Below are 15,715 nucleotides of genomic sequence, written 5' to 3'. Positions count from 1 at the left end.
AGAACAATTAGCCATTGTCTGGGGACTGCGAGGAAGCAACAGGATTTTTTCCTTTTTTTTTTTTTTTTTTTTTTTTTTTCTTTATTACACAGCTCCCACATTTCTGTCACTCACAATCAATTTTTTATTTTTTTTTTAAAGTGCTGTCCTGCAGACCTTAACACAAGAGAACTCCCTGACCTTTCCGAATCCATTAAAAATTAAGCTCGTTTTTTTTTCTCCTTTTGTGGTTCTTTTGGAAGACTTTTCACACTTGCCACATCCCTTTCTGGATGCTGCAGGATTTGCAGCTGTGAGGCACGAGAAGCTCTGTCCAGGCACAGGCCAGGCTTATCCTGGGAACACCATTCCCTGCACAGGAAATTCTTGGTGTGGAGATTCCTCAGCCAAGATTTTGGCTTTCCACGCAGTTCAGCAGACAATGAACCTAAGACATGACCTATTTCACACCTGAAAAATAAAGAGAATGAGAGATTTCCTTCCAAATCCTCCTCCTTGGGTTTTGTTTTTTTTTTGTCTTGGATGAACAGCTAGGACAATAGGATAATAGTCTGGATTATTAAGCAAAAAACCTCAAACTGTTGAAAGACAAAAACCTCCATGTTCATAATGATAAATGGAATTATTATCCAGTTAAACAAAGGCATAAAACAGTGAGACATGCCCTGGGAAGCCCCAGGGGAGAAAATCCTCAATGGCTTTAATGTGTATCCAATCAGTTATCCTAAATTAGCAGGAGGCAAAGGGAGCCAATCTCCAGGGACTCCAGCTGGGGTAGGGACAGACCTTGGGGTTTGGAAAGGATGACAGTAAAAAGGGAGAGGAAACGTGAAAATGGCCCCACGAGTGAGGAATTCACACCCTGTGAGATCCCTAAAGTGGGAATGGGGACCCCAAACACTGCAGGGATCTCAGAGAGTCAGGGAGTGAAAGCCATGTCCACCCAGTGCACAGAGGATCAGCCCCACAAACCCAGGACACAGCTCTGCCCACCCAAACCTGCAGCTGCGGCCCCAAAACGGCTTTTGCTGCTCCCCCCGGCATTTAATGGGATCCAAATTTATGACTCTTCCTTTTTGATGTTGTCAAGAGGGGCTGAAGTCATCTAATGATTTTCTGCTTTGCTTTTTCCCTTCTCTTTCTTCTTCTTTTTGTCCCTCCCCCCTCTGCTTTCAGAGCGTGGGGCTGAGCTCAGCCTATTGTTGCTTGCAGACATCTGTGCTGCAGCCAGTCCCAGATTCCCCTTTGGAAGTCCTAATGGAGTTTTCTCCAGCAAATCCTGTGAGACCAGGAGGTAGGAGAAGATTTAAATCCACCACTCCCCCAAAACATCCCAAGAGCCAGGAGGTGAACACAGGGATTGGTGACTGTTCCTACCTACAACCTCATCCAGGTGTGCAGGGAAGGATCCACCCCAAATCCCAAATCCCAAATCCCAAATCCCAAATCCCAAATCCCAAATCCCAAATTCCTCCTCCTGCATGGCCGAGTTCTTTGGGCAAGGCATAAAAAATCCCCCTGGAAGAGCTCTCCAGGGAGGTGTCCTTAAAATATCACCATGAGGGTTTTGTAATTCCCCTTCCCTCATTTCAGGCTCCTCTGGGAAGAGGATCTGGAGTGTGGAGGATGAGAGATGATGCCCAAAGGGAAGCAGATGTTGGCATAGTAGAGTGATAGATCCCCAAAATAAATTCCAAATAAAGTGACAACGTGCCTTTAGAGCTGATCAGTTTCACCCACCCCATAGCACAGAGCAGAAAATCCTTTTGAAAATAAATCCTGTCTGGTTTAATTCAAATTAGAGGAGGAACTAAAGCAATTTAATAAAGACCATTTTAATAAGAATGAGGGGGGATTTTTTGGTCATATTTTGCAGTGATCACTGTGGTGCCACTGGGCTTACACACAGTCAGAGCCCAGCATCAAATCAGATCCTACATCACCAGTTTTGGGGGGATTTTCATCTCTAACTACCCCAAATATTAGGAAATCCTGGTGGTTTGTGGGAAATCCTGCTGAGAGAACGTTAAAAGATGCACAGAAACAAAAATGAAAGACATAAAAGCTGCACAGAAACAATGCAAACCCAGCAAACAGCTCCAGATACTGTTTGGATAAGGAATGACGTTCAAACCTCACTCCATTCCTTCTGGTTTGCTTGGATAGAGGTTTTACCACCAAAAATTTCCTCTTAAAAAAGGTAAAAGAGGAAAAAGAGGTAAAATCTGAAGTAGCATAAATAAAATCCAGAGAAAAGTGGCTTATTTTTTTTTTTTTTTTAAGGAGGAGAACCAATCTTCTATCAAGCAAAAATTAGGCTTTGACAAAACCTAATTAGAAACCCCACAAAATTTCCCATCCAGCAGCAACCTGTTTGCAGAGGAAGGAGCATCTTGGAGATGCTGATCAGAAAACCCAACCCATCACCTGGCAAACCCCAAACTCAGTTACAAAACCATCCAGAGGAATTCCAAACCCAGGTCTGCAGATAAGGACTGCACAACAAACTAAAAATGCTTTTACATAAGAATAATTAAATGAATAATTAATAAAGGTTGTGGCTGTAATTAGCTGCAAAGCAGGGTGAGAATACAGACCTTGAGCAGCACTTCTGGCCCTTCAGCACCTTTTTGGAGCAGCCTGACACTCTGGCAGCTGAAGGTGTCCTGGAGCAGATGGCAGGGGCTCCGTGCCAGGGCAAAATTAACATTTTGTGGAGTCCTGCTTGACAGCAGCATAAAACTCAATGAGGGGGAAAGGCAGCAACTGGTGCAAAAAGGGAGTGGGCTCCACTTGTGGGCAGGAGGGGCCTGCAGGGACAGCCAGGCTGTCACCTGAAGGGACCTGCCTGGCCCATCTCCAGAAGATCACATTCACCCCTTGGCTTTCCTCAAATTAACCCAACACTGAGCATGGCACTTGTTTCAACTTCATGATTCAAAAAACCCCAAAATCCTCTGATTCCAGGCAAATCTTCCAAAGCTGGAAACCCCAAATGAGTGGGATTGTTACAGCTCCCCACCATGTCCTGGCTGCAGAGATGGGGTGGGTGGTCACCTCCCCCTGAGCACCAGCCAGGTTCAGTCTTTGGCTCTCAGGGGAGGATTTGTTCCTGTTCAACTCTTAAAAATTCCAGCTCTGCCACCACAAACCCATAGGCACCCCAGCAGCACCGACTGCTCATTTAGGACAACCACAGAGCACCGAGGACGCAGCAATTAACCCCTGAATTAGCCCAGATTAGGAGCTGATGAAGCTGCAGCAGTGGCAGAACGCTGAAAAGTAAAATCTGTGGGAACAAAGGGAAGGAATGGAACCCAATTTTGCACATTTCCCCCCCAATCTGATTTGCTGAAAGGCCAAAGTGCAAAGCTTCAGGCTTGGTGTTGACACACCAAAATGAAAAGCAATGTACAATAGGGCTTATCAAGAGAGGCAGAAGTAGGAGATGAACGGGATTGCAGCAGCTCAGGAAGTCGCTCCAGAGGATCCTGGAGTAATATTGCACTTGGACTTCAGAGAAGCAATTAGAGAAGGCAATAAAATCCGATGTGATAGATGGCCCTGAGGGGAACATGGAAGATAAAGGGAAATTGAAAAAAATAAAATAAAATCAAGAATATAAAATTCTTCCCTGAGAGTTGCTGGAGGGTACCCAGCTCAGCTTCCATGGAGAAGGAGGAATGGGAGCAGCGTGGGGAATGGCAGGGAGGTGTGTGCTGGGTTTCCTGGTGCTGTGAGGCCTTCAAAACCTCCCTGAGGTGTGGGGAGGAGGCCTTGGAGCATCCCCACTCCTGATAAATTGGACCCACTTGAGTGCTACAAACAAAGCCATTATGGGAAGGCCACTTAGATGCCACTGGAAAGGTCACTGAAGCAGCATTTTAATGCTAAATCCATCTGTATCCTACTGCTGGAGCTGCCGTGAAACAAAGGGAGCAGCCAAAAATCCAGGAGGGATTTCCTCATTACTCTGGAAATATCCCAGCAAACAACAGGTTAATCAATGCAGCTTGTGCACAACAGCCAAGAGAAAAACAGATGAGTGTTTTTTTTTGCTGCTGCTGGAATCAGGGTGCTCAGGGGATGATGGCACTCGATGGCACTGCCTTCCCCCTCAACACACACAGGGAGGATGAATCTCAGAGGAAAATCAGCATTTCTCAGGGAAAATCCCCCTTGGAGCCGCAGGTCTCAGCCCAGCACGCACCACTCGCCCTCCTCTGTCCCCCCCTCTGCTCTCAGGGTGAAACCAGACGTGGATTATTGGGTTATTTATGTCCCACATTCAGGACATCACGGAGAGACTTTCCCAGCCTGGATCAGCTGCTCCACATGGGATCCCACGGGAAGCAGAGCCCAGCCCAGCCCCTCGTCGCTGCAGGAGTGTCCCTGGGATATTTCTGTCATTCCCTGGGGGTTCTCAGCCCTGGGAGCCTGTGGAGGGGCAGCAGGACCCCCCTCACATCCAGTCCCTGTTATTCCCTGCAAATGTGAATCCCAGGGAAAGGGTACAGAGCTCATCTCCAGCTCATTACCCACCGTGGGGCCCTCACAGGCACAGCAGAACTGGGGATTTTCCCAATTTTTTTAAGGGAAAAAGAGGTGAGGAAGCAGCAGTCGAGTGTATCCAATCTCTCCCAACAACAGCTCAGGGATGCAGCGAGGCTGGAGGGAGTGGTGCCCTTCCAAGTGCTCCAAGCAGATGTGGAACTATGGATGCAGACACAGGAGATGTGCTGGGGATTTCCTGGGAGGATGGATGGCAAGGAGGAAAAGGAAAGTGACAGAGAAATCGGGAGGATTTAGCAAATTACCCAACAACTGCAAAACTCTTTGAAGATGGGAAGGGTGGGATAAAGCTCTTACCCAAATCCCCAAATACTCCAAACTGGGAGCTAATCACTTGCTGGACTTTGGCCAGGAATCCCAGTCCCTGCCATCGAGGAAGAGCAATCACTGGAAAGCCTCCTGGCACCTTCCCTATTTACAAAAAAGCAGCTCTTTGCTTTTATTTCTTTCTTTATTTTTCCCTTTTTTTAGATAAAGACAGAGTGGGTGCCTCCCCTCTGGAAGGAGCTGTCCCCTGGTGCTTCCCAGGGAAAGGAGGGCATGTTCTACTTGTGGGCAGAACCAAGAGGGGGTTCAGAAGACCCACAGGGTACAGAGCCACCCCAAATCTGGGGGAAAGCACCTCTGCCCTGTGGCACAGCCAAACCAAGGGATGCAGAGCTGTCCCAGCAAGGTGACCGTGCTGGGAGCAGCCAAGGCAAGCTTGGAGCTCAGCAGCAAAGGGACAAACTTCTCCTTGCTCCAAGAGATAGCCTGAAAAAGCAGCTGTGATGCTGCAGACAGGCTGAATGCCAGGAACTCTTCAAATTCCAGGATTAGTCCTAGAAATGGGAGTGCTTCCAAGCCCCAGAGGTGTTTTGAGTGCACAGCCCTTCCCAAATGCAGGCATTGCTTCTCCCCGCTGTGAAATGCTGATGGGGAGCTTTACTCCTCATTCAGGGCTGGAGGGAGCAGCAAGGACAGGGCTGCTGAAAGTCCCAGGGGTTTATCCTCAGTGCTTTCAGCTCATCCTGCAAAGTTCAGCACCTCTGAACCCCCGTGCAAAGCCTGACCGTGGTACTCAGCAAAGAAGCTGAAATTTGGGGGATTTTGGGGTTTTTCTTCAAGCCCACAGCACGAGGCAAAGGCAGGATTGGGGGTAGAGCCTCCAGACGTGGCACCAGCATCCCTTCCCCAGATGCCGCAGAAGAGCAGCAGAATCCAAAGGTACCCTGGGCACTGCCAGCCTTCAGGGGCCAGGGTTGAAACACGGGTTGATTGTAGCCCCAAAACTGCTCAGATTGGGTCATAATATTTATTCCAAGTCCTCTCAGCCCCCTGGGCAGGTGGTGAGCAGCCTTTGCTGCCTGAACCAGTTCAGATGTAGGCACAATCAATTCCTCACCCCTCAGAAGTTTATTAACAGAGAGGAAAACCCTCCTTATGAAAGTCCTCAAAGTTTCCATATTGAGCCACTCATTTCTGTCAACCCACATTTCCAGCAGAACATTTTCCTGCTTGGTATTCCCACAGCTGTGAGTTGGGCTAGAAATAGATCTCAAAACCCCCAGCCAAGTGCCAGCTCTCCCCTCCAGCCATCCCCCAGGCCAGGTCCCCACCACGATCTTCTCAGGTGAATAAATCACCCTCCTGCCAGGAGCAGGGAATCAATCTCCTCTCTTCCTTTGAGGGAAATGATATTCTGATTAAAACCCAAGTGAGCTGAACTCAAATGCCAATTACCAGCAGAAAACATCAATAAAATGTGTTGTTACTGTTTAATGAGGTGGCTGGTTCTTCATCTGTCCCTTCCCTTGGGGACACTTGGGGAGGCTGTGGGTAAAGAGGTCCTGAGGAAAGACTGAAAGCTAAACTGGGGAACTCCAGCCTCACCCACAGGTAACTGAAATATCTTTTCCAGCTCCTGGATAATTTTTTAATCCTTTTTTTTTAATAACTTAATCTTCCAGCCCATCTGATGACGCCCATCACCCACAGCTGGTGTCACCGAGATGCTCTTGGGGAAGAGAGAGGGGAAGCTGAGCACATCTCTTGCTGCATGATGTGGCACCTGACATTTGGGAAGCACTGCAAAAATCCATCTCCAGGCTGATAAAAATCCACCCTGCAGTGTTTCCAGGGCTTTGCAGATGGTTGGGAAAGGTCGTCCTGTTACTGTGGGAGCTGAGCAAAAAGGGAGCCTGGCAATTCTGCCAGCTGGCACTGAGATTTTGGGCTTGAGCAACCCAAAAAAGCATCAAAAAGATGAAAAGTTTGATAAAAGTCACCTTGGCCATGCTGGGCTGGTTAATGGTCGGACTTGATGACCTGAAATCTTTTCCAGCCTAAATGACTTTATGATGAGAGTGTGATTAACTGGTCACATTTCCAATCTCCTATGGAAATGGGGATGCTGGGAGCACATTCCTCAGGCTGGGAAGGACAAGGACCAGGGGCTTCCTTGCACCCCACAGGGTTTGCACAAAGGAGGATCAGGCAGGGCTCAGGTCCCATTTCACATAAAACCCAGTCAGTTCCCAGTAGTGAGTTCCCATCACAGCCCATCCAGACCTTGCCATTATTTCCTTTTAGATTTCATGCTTAAAACCCCTGCAGAGTGCAATTCCCCTCCCCATTTCCCAGGCACTCAGCTCAGCTTCAGCTCTCACACGAAAGCTTTAGGGAAGGAACATCTCTCTTTTTGCAGAGCAGGACATCAAGTCAGCAAAGAACCAGAGCTGCCCTCAATGGGGTCTGAGCTTTCCAGACTTTTTCTTTCTTCAGGACATCTTCACATATTGCAGATGTCTTAAATACCCACAGAGAGGGATCTTCACACTTGAAGCAAGACCAGCAAAAAACAAAAAAAAGACCCAGAAAGAGCCATTAATACAGAATTAAACTAATCCTCATCATCGCCTCTGCTTTTATATAATATTTTGGGGGTTTAGAGGAGTTTTGTTCATAGATCAGCTCCTTTCATGATGTTTCTTAAAGCAGAAAACAAATAATACACAGTGTTCTCGTGGCACTTTGGAATCTGAGAGCTGTGTGGGATTTTCCTTGCACACCTCAGAGCAAAAAGGAAAGGTAAAAATCTCACTGGGGTTGACAAGACCAGCCTGTGCTGGAGTGACCCTCAACGTGTCACCGCTTCATAGCTGTCTTTTCATCTCATAAGGCCAAAAAACAAATTTGATGTCAGGAATTTGGAATGATAATTTGAATTCCAGCTCAAATAATAACACATGTGGCAGAGGAGCTGGATTATGGGGATATTTATTGGAGATAAAGGCCCTGAGCTGGTGGTCGTGGTGCCCTGATTATCTTCATCCTGCACAAACTGAGGTTATTGGTACAGTTTTAGCCACATGGCTCAGCACAGAGGGATGGTAAATATGAAGAAAAATGCTCATTTTAGCCCCGACAGAAATAAGACATTTTAAAAATGCAGGGCATAAAAACCTCAATATAATTTGTAAGTTCTTATCCCACAGGGCTGAAGGAGGGTTAGAAATTGATTATTCCATCCAGGTCACAACAACCACTTTTCCTTTCCATGCTTTCTTGTTTTCATGGGTGACAGTTCATGGAATCAAAGCCATCCTGCAAACCTGATCAGTTTTGAGCTCAGGCAGGAAAAGACATCAGAGCCACACAGAAATTGCTCAAATGAAAGGAAAACAGATCTTCCATCCACCAAGGGCAAAATCCACTTTTCTTCCACTCTCCAGCTGCTCAGAAGAGCTTTAAAAACTCTCCCTGTCCCCATTTATCTTGAATTTCAGTGGGGAAGATGAGGATGATGTTCCCTGTTGTACACAGCTCCCAAATGGAGATATTTTCCCAAATCCACTCCCTTGTGTTTGAACAAGATCACATCTTCCCCCTGAGGCCTGGGAGGAGCTGCTGCCCGGGAGGTGTAGGCACCAACAGGAGAATGGCCAGGCAAAGCTGGATTTTGGGATGGGGCTTTGCTAAGCTGCTCTGCCAGCCTTTTCCTGGCAGAAATCAGCAGGATGGGGGTCAGCAAAGCCAAAATCTCACTCTGGGCAGCCTTCAGGGCTTGGAGGAGCTTCCAGGTACAATCCAGGGGTTGCAGTGAAACAGCACAAGGGCACAAGCCCCAACCAAGGCTCCACTTTCCCCTTTCCCCCAGTGTTTATCCCAAATCCAACAAGTCCTCAAGCTGGAGGGAAGCCTGACTCACTCCCTATCACAGCCATCAGTCATCCACACACGTGGCTTTGGTCTGTGGAATAAAAGGAATTGCTTTAATTTTCCAGTGGTTCAGGGCCAGATATCCCTGCTGGCACGGAGAGCTGTGAATTTGTCATGGGGTCCCTCCACTCCTTACGCAAAGTTTGTGTTCTCAGCTCCTTCCCACTGCAAACCTGAGCAGCTGCAGGAGATTTGGGGCATTCTGGCTGCTCCATCCCACAGCACATGGCTTTGTTGGGGTCTTTTGTCCCCTTTTCCTGGCCATGGGGACAGGCAGACATCACCCTGAGGTGCACCCACTGATTCCTGGCACTTTGGGAAGTGGCTTTGGAGCTGAGCCGCTCTCCAAAGGTCCTTTTCCATTAGGAGAGAGGCAGGAAGAAAAAAAAACTGGCCACAGGAGAGAAAACACTTGTTCAGATGAGTTTGATCCAAAGCAAACACCCCTTTCCTCACTGGAAAACTTCCTGCACAATCTGAGTTTCCTGAACAGCAAATCTGCCCCTTCCAAGGCCTCAGGAACCCCAAAGGTGACAAGAGCTGCACTCAAGGACCTGGCTTTCCTTGAACTGCATTACACACATCTGTAAATAGGGATGGCACCAAATCCAACCCCTGACTTCCAAAGGATCTGGAAAAGAGTTTTTCCTTGGCTCCTTTCACAGCCCAGCCCTCAGGCCAGGCTGGGATCTCAGCAGGGCTTGGGAGACACAATCTGGCTGTGCACCACTGCCTGGACACCCACACAAAACTCACCCAAACATTTCCACCTCCCAAATTCCTCCTTCACAGCTCTCCAGCCTCCTCCAGCACAAGTTGCAGTTTTTGGGTTGAATTTGCTGGCTGGAATCGGCATCCCCTGAACTCCTCAGCCACGCTGGAGAGCCCAGGCCAACTTTTTCCTGGCCAAACAGACTCAGGGCTTGGAGAAATGATTCAACTTTTACTTTAGCTCACAGGAGAGACCAAGGGGTCACCCTTAAGCGAAGGGTGGTGTAAATAGAAGCCGTGTGAAAAACAGCAATGTACAGAGAGTCAGGAAAGCCTCTCCAGGAGGGAGGAGGGAAGCAGGACCCCAGAACCCTGCAGGGACATGTTTAAAAGAGGTTAACAGGGACCAGGGTCCAGGTCAGCTCCATCCACCTCTGGATGGATAAGGACAAGTTCCCAGCTGCCTCAACATATATATTTATGTATATTTGTGCCACAGGATGGAGAGCAAAAGCCAAAACTTCTGCAGCACTCCTGGCCCTGAGCGTTCTCCTGCTCTCACATATCGTGCCAAGCCTCTGTCAAAGTGAAATAAGTCTGGGGGAAGAGAGGGTTGGAATCTGGAAAATAACCCTGGTGACTAGAGCATGCAACTTTCTGGGGACTTACAGAACATCAGTATCTCAGAAAACCACCACAAAACACTGGGATGAAGTTACTTTTCACTCAGCTGCCAAAAAAAAAAGGGTTTAACCACAGCCAGTGGCACCCAAACCTGAGCAAGGCAAAGCCACCAATGAGGAGCTGCAGCTGGAGTTGTTCTCTGTCACCTGCACAGCCCCTGCTTCCCTCTCCAAGGCAGCACCCATCCCGCCCTCCATCCCTCCACCCACGCCTCCTTGTGGTGCTTTGAGCTGAGCAAAGCATGTGGAGAGCACCAAGGGCATCCAAAAAGCTTCTCCTGCAGAGTAAGAGCCTCAGTGCTGCACAGGCGGATTTATTTGGGGTTTTGCCACCACAGAATCCCAGAATGGTCAGGTTGGAAGGCCCAAATTTCCTGCTCCAGCAGCGTCATCCCACAGCACATGGCACAGGATTGTGTGCAGACAGCTCTGGGATATCTCCAGTGAAGGAAGGCTCCACACCCCCTCTGGACAATCTGTTCCAGCTCTCACCTGCACAGGGAAGAAATTCTTCCTCAGGTTCAGGTGGAGCTTCCTGGGGTCAGTTCCTGCCCCTTCCTCTTGTGCCATTGCTGGGTCCCTGCAGACAGGGACAGCCAGGGAGGAGGTCCCCTCTCAGCATCTCCTCTCCAGGCTGAACAGCCCCAGCTCCCTCAGCCTTTCCTTGTCAGAGATGCTCCAGTCCTTTCTCCTCTTTGTCCCCCTGCTCTGGCCCTGATCCAGGAGCTCTTGTTGTCCTGAGGAGCCCAGAACTGGACAGAGCTGTCCAGATGTGCCTCACAGGGCTGAGCAGAGGAATGAGGACTTTGCATCTCCCTGCTTACCCTGGCACTGCCTCCTCCACAGCCCTTGGTGCCAAAAGAAACCTGCAGGGGGACAAGGGAGAGCAGGACTGGGCTCAGAGCAGCCTCAGGGTGTTTTTATAGAGAATACAGAGCTCTCCTGGGGCACAGCTCACCCTCAGGAGGAGAAACCAGCTTAGTCACAGAGCTCTGGAGAAGGGCAGCCTCAGCAGGGGAACGGGGCCTCTCCGCCTGGAAACGTGCCCGGCACGAGAGGAGCTTTCTCCACTTTCCCAGCTCATGGGGAGGAGGAAGGAAAGGATCTTGTTCTCCACAGGGAAAGGGACCCATGGGTATCCTTGCACAGCACAGGGGTGCGGCTCCAACTGGATCTCACGCTGCAGGATGTGGCACAGCCATCCTTGGTCTCTGCAGGTGGAGATTCGGGTCCCTGGTGTCCCCTGCACCTTTTACTGAGTGCAGAGAGTTTTATGAAGCCCTTCAGGGTCAGACTCACACCACAGCCCAGGCAGACACTGCCTGAGCAGCACCTTTGTGGCTTTACCTCACAACATGAAAGAAATCTGCAAGTGCTTCAAAAAAAAGCAATTTCCCTCCTTTTTAAACACTGGTGGAGGCTATAACTGAGTAAAACATCCATAAGAAGCAGCAGTGAGTGACTCCATCCCTTCAGACACTCTCACAGGAAATTAAAGACCTGTTATTAGCAGCAAATACAGGAGAGTGATGCCTGCAGGTCCATCCACCCATGGATGATCCATGGTGCTTAAAAACACCACACACAAGTGAAAAGGAGTAGCAACATTAGCCAAAGATCCCTTGCTCAGCTGGAAAACCTCATCCTCTTGGTCCAGACCCACCCAAAACTGGGAGGATTTTCCCCTGGCACTCAGGGAGAAGCTCCACATTCCCAATTTCCCAAGCCAGCACAGCCCCAGAGCGTGAGGAGAGCGTGGCACCTACCGGTTTGGGGCAGTGGATGTATCTCGCCAGGCTGATGATCAGGTCGTGGGTGATGGGATCCACCAGGTTTCGGAAGCTGGCGTAACGATAGAGAACATCATCCAGAGAGGTCGACTCCATCCCTAAATCCTGCAGGAAATGGGGAAAAGGAGCATGATTAGGTGGGATATAAAAGCCAGTGGTTCTTAAAGTCAGGCCTCACTGGTGCAGGAGCCAAAGAGGAAATGATCCCCAGCAGCTCCCACTGTTGTTGGAGAGTTTTTGGTTTTGTTGGGGAGCTTTTGGTCCAAAGTGTTGTTGGAGAGATTTTGGTTTTCCCGCAGTTTGGGTGATAAAGAGAAGGAAGGGACACCTTGTGTCACCTCGAGGGGAGCTGCACTCCTGGCCTCACCTGCTCTGCAAAGAGGCTTTAGGGCTGCAGGATCAGCCCCATAAACCCACTGAGATGATGACACCCTTGCAACAGAGGATAAAATCCAAGATGACCCCAGAGAACATCACAGGGAACTGCAACTGGAGAATAAATGCAGCTTTGGGTGAGCTATGGGGCTGCTGTGCACAGGGAGGGAAGAACGAACCTAAAACTTCAGCAGTGGGAACAGGAGGATGGATTGGAGTGAGGGAAGAGCAAAATGCTGGATTAGACTGAATGGGAAGGAGTGGAAGCTCTGCCAGTGGAGCCTGGACAAGGTGGTGTCAGGAGCAGTTCAGATGGAGCTGATCCTGCCCCAGGGATGGGCCAGACCTCCTGAGGTCCCCTCAAGGCTGCTTTCTACGGTTTGTAATTCTTAGACAGAATAATTTGAGGAATTTTGGCAGAGAACTCCTCGCTGTATGAAATACATCAGTGCAGAGGGGAAGGGTTATACACAATGTACTCCTTTTACCTCAAATATTTTTGAGTATATAATACCCAAATACTCTTTTTTTCCCCCTCTTTGAACCTTTTTTTACTTCCCATGGAGCCGGTGGCACCCGGCACAAAGAATTTCCTCTTGGCAAACACAAGCCAACCTTGGCACCGTACAATAAATTCAAGCTTGTCATGAACTCAGGGATGCTCCAGCCCCAAAATCCCCACGGGAAGAGCACATTGCTTGTAGGTGTGGATGCTCTGTGATTTCAGACAGGTTGAAAACAAAGATCTACACTTTAAAAAAAAATCCATTTTGCCTTCAGACACGGCAGCCCGAGGGATCTCACGTTACAGCAATTACAGCTCAGGCCACAAACGAGGTGACAAGTGTTTATCCCGCTGTTTTCCTTGGTATTTTTAGGATCAACCCCGCAGCACTGCCTGAGTTAACACCGAACAGGTCATTTAGTAAAAAAAAGAGCCGAGGCAATTAAAAACTACACACGTGTGAGGCTGCTCTGCCTTGGGAGCACCAAAAAACCCTCGGAACTACAAATCCAGGTGGCCACAAAATCCAACCCAGCCCGTGCCCGGTTGAGAAAATCAAGTGGCCAAACTGATTTCTGGTCTGTCTCACGGCTTCCGCCAAGTTGGACTTTAAAAATAATTAAAAAGAGAATTAATCTCAGCGTGGAGAGAGCTTGGGCTCATTTGCAAGAGGAAGAAGAAATAGAAATTGTGCAGGGAGGTGCTCAAAGGAAATTCCCACTCTTCCAGGGAGGGAAGCATCACACAGCAGCGTGTATGTCACCTTCCCAGTTTGGTAAAGCTCAGCATCAGGATTAAGCAAACATTAAATAAAAGCTGGATTTGGCCCATGATTTATGGCAGACACCAGGCACTACCAGAGGGCAAATCTGGGGACTTGGGACAACTCCCTGGGACCTCTCAGGATCAAACCAGGCTCAGCATCTTGCCCCTTCAAGCATCTCAAAACTCTTCACCGTTTTTTCTCCTCAGCTAAAATTAAATCGTCCAGCTCATAAATCAGAGAATTTCTCCTCCTCTCTCCTGGGAGAACTTTACATTTTTCGCATGGAGCGTTCCCTCCTCCCTCTTGGTACACACATTTTTATGCACAGATGTCTTTCTCAGCTGCTCCCCAAACCTCTCTGCCACACCAGCATTGTCTCTTTTCCACCACACGCAATATTTTAAAGCCTCTCAAGGCTGAAACTTGTTCGAGGCCAAGTGATGAGCTCATCTGCAATTTAATAACTTAACACCAGTTCACGCTGTCAGCAGCAAATCACCGGTCACTGGCTTTGCAGAAAACGCCCAGCATCTGGCTCCAGTCACTTCTTTTCAGCACATTCCCTTTTCCCAGGGGATTTTACCTGGATGGCAAGTGCAGATTTCAAATAAATAAGGGCTTAAAGTGATGGGATTTATGAGCCAGGCATGGCTTCCTCAGGGTAGATTTGAGGGGTGCTCAGGAGTGGATCCAAACCCCTGAGCTCTGCTGAGGTATTTTGTCCACGTGTGACAGGAAAATAGGAACATGTCTGCAGGTAGTGACAGGGAAAAGGGGAATTTTCAAGCAGAAATCACTCATGACTTCTCTGCAGTTTATTCTATTTGTTTCCAGCTTTAGGAAGCTGAAAGCCAAACCATTCATCCATCCTTATCCACTGGAAGGAAAACTTCCTGCCACCAACCAGCTGAGCCTCCACGGGAGGAGTCTTCTGCAAATCTAGCAGTGTAAAGCTATTAGGTTTTTTCTTTTTAAAAAAACACACCAAAAAAATCCAACCACCCACCCCACTTTGAGGGGTAAGTTTGTAATTTATATCCAAAAATCCCACAGGAAAAAGGTAACAGCAGCCAGCAATGAAAATTCCCCAGCCATGAAAGGTATAAAAGAAAAACTCCCAATTGTTTTTGAAAAGAAAACCCCAAGCCCAGTGAGAGGCACAGGGATGCTGTGCCCAGCCTGTTGTTTGCAGCAAAACCACGCAAACAGCTCTTTTCCCCCAAAACTCAGAGCTCACCCCCCACTCTCCAGGCCAACATCACCCAAGCAAAACATCTGGGTGCTGCATCCCATCTTATATTTCCCTCATGCCAGTAAAACTATTTCTTATTCCTTTCTGCTGTCAAAAACTGCAGCTCCCAGGCTTTGGAAACTCCTGCCATGAGTCCCAGAATCCCCCAAGCCACACAGAGCCATAACCAACCACAGCCAAGCCCATTTTTGCTTATTAAACCGTTTATCACTGCAAATTGAATTGTAATTAGGGGGAAATGCAGCAGGTCCCTGTGAGGAGTCATTGAGAAAGCAGCTTCTGCTGTTGTTGTTTTCACTAACACGGAGTTACCGCTGCCCAAATGAGGTTCCTGCACAAAAAAACTCATTCCAGCTGCTCACAAATATCCCAAGAGCTGCTGTTTTGGCCAGCACCTCTTCCAAAACTCCTTTCTCTCCACTAAATTCAAGGCAGCATCCTGAATTTCCAAGCAGGGAGGTTGGTGTTGTAAACAAGAGTCGGGCACGAAGGAAGGATTAACTCAGTTCCATCCATCATCTGCTCCAAGTTCTCTGGGAATAATGATTCCAGCAGGTGGGATTAGAGTGGGGAGGAAGGTCAGCTGAGAGAGAGAGGGGTGGGATGTGACTCAACCCCGTGTTTCTCTGGATGTTGGACACATCCTGCTGCTCAACCCATGTCTTGTGAGGAAAATCCAACCACTTCCTCCTACTCTTCCCCAAAAAGATTTTTAAGGCAGTAATTAATTTCTGGTTGAGAGAAGAGTAAAACCCCCCAAAGGTAATGATGTCACAACGTATTTTAGGACAAACCAGCCCTCAGCCACACAGAGAGGATCGAATTTGCACTTTTGAAGAGGGCAGGCAGCATTTGGGAGCT

General features: G+C 48.5%; 1 protein-coding gene across 1 annotated transcript in view; it reads right to left on the bottom strand.

Moving 5' to 3' along the window:
* LRRC75A (leucine rich repeat containing 75A) overlaps positions 1-15,715 on the bottom strand; it is a 57,036-nt gene that overhangs the window by 22,035 nt on the left and 19,286 nt on the right. The window contains exon 2 of the mRNA XM_015646801.3: positions 11,933-12,061. Within this exon, the coding sequence (XP_015502287.1) occupies positions 11,933-12,061 (129 nt within the window). The remainder of the gene's footprint in view (positions 1-11,932; positions 12,062-15,715) is intronic.

This window comes from Parus major, chromosome 19, assembly GCF_001522545.3.
Source record: "Parus major isolate Abel chromosome 19, Parus_major1.1, whole genome shotgun sequence".
Taxonomy (NCBI): domain Eukaryota; kingdom Metazoa; phylum Chordata; class Aves; order Passeriformes; family Paridae; genus Parus; species Parus major.
The sequence above is the reverse complement of the archived record's forward strand: the minus strand, read 5'-3'. Positions and strand labels throughout refer to the sequence as shown.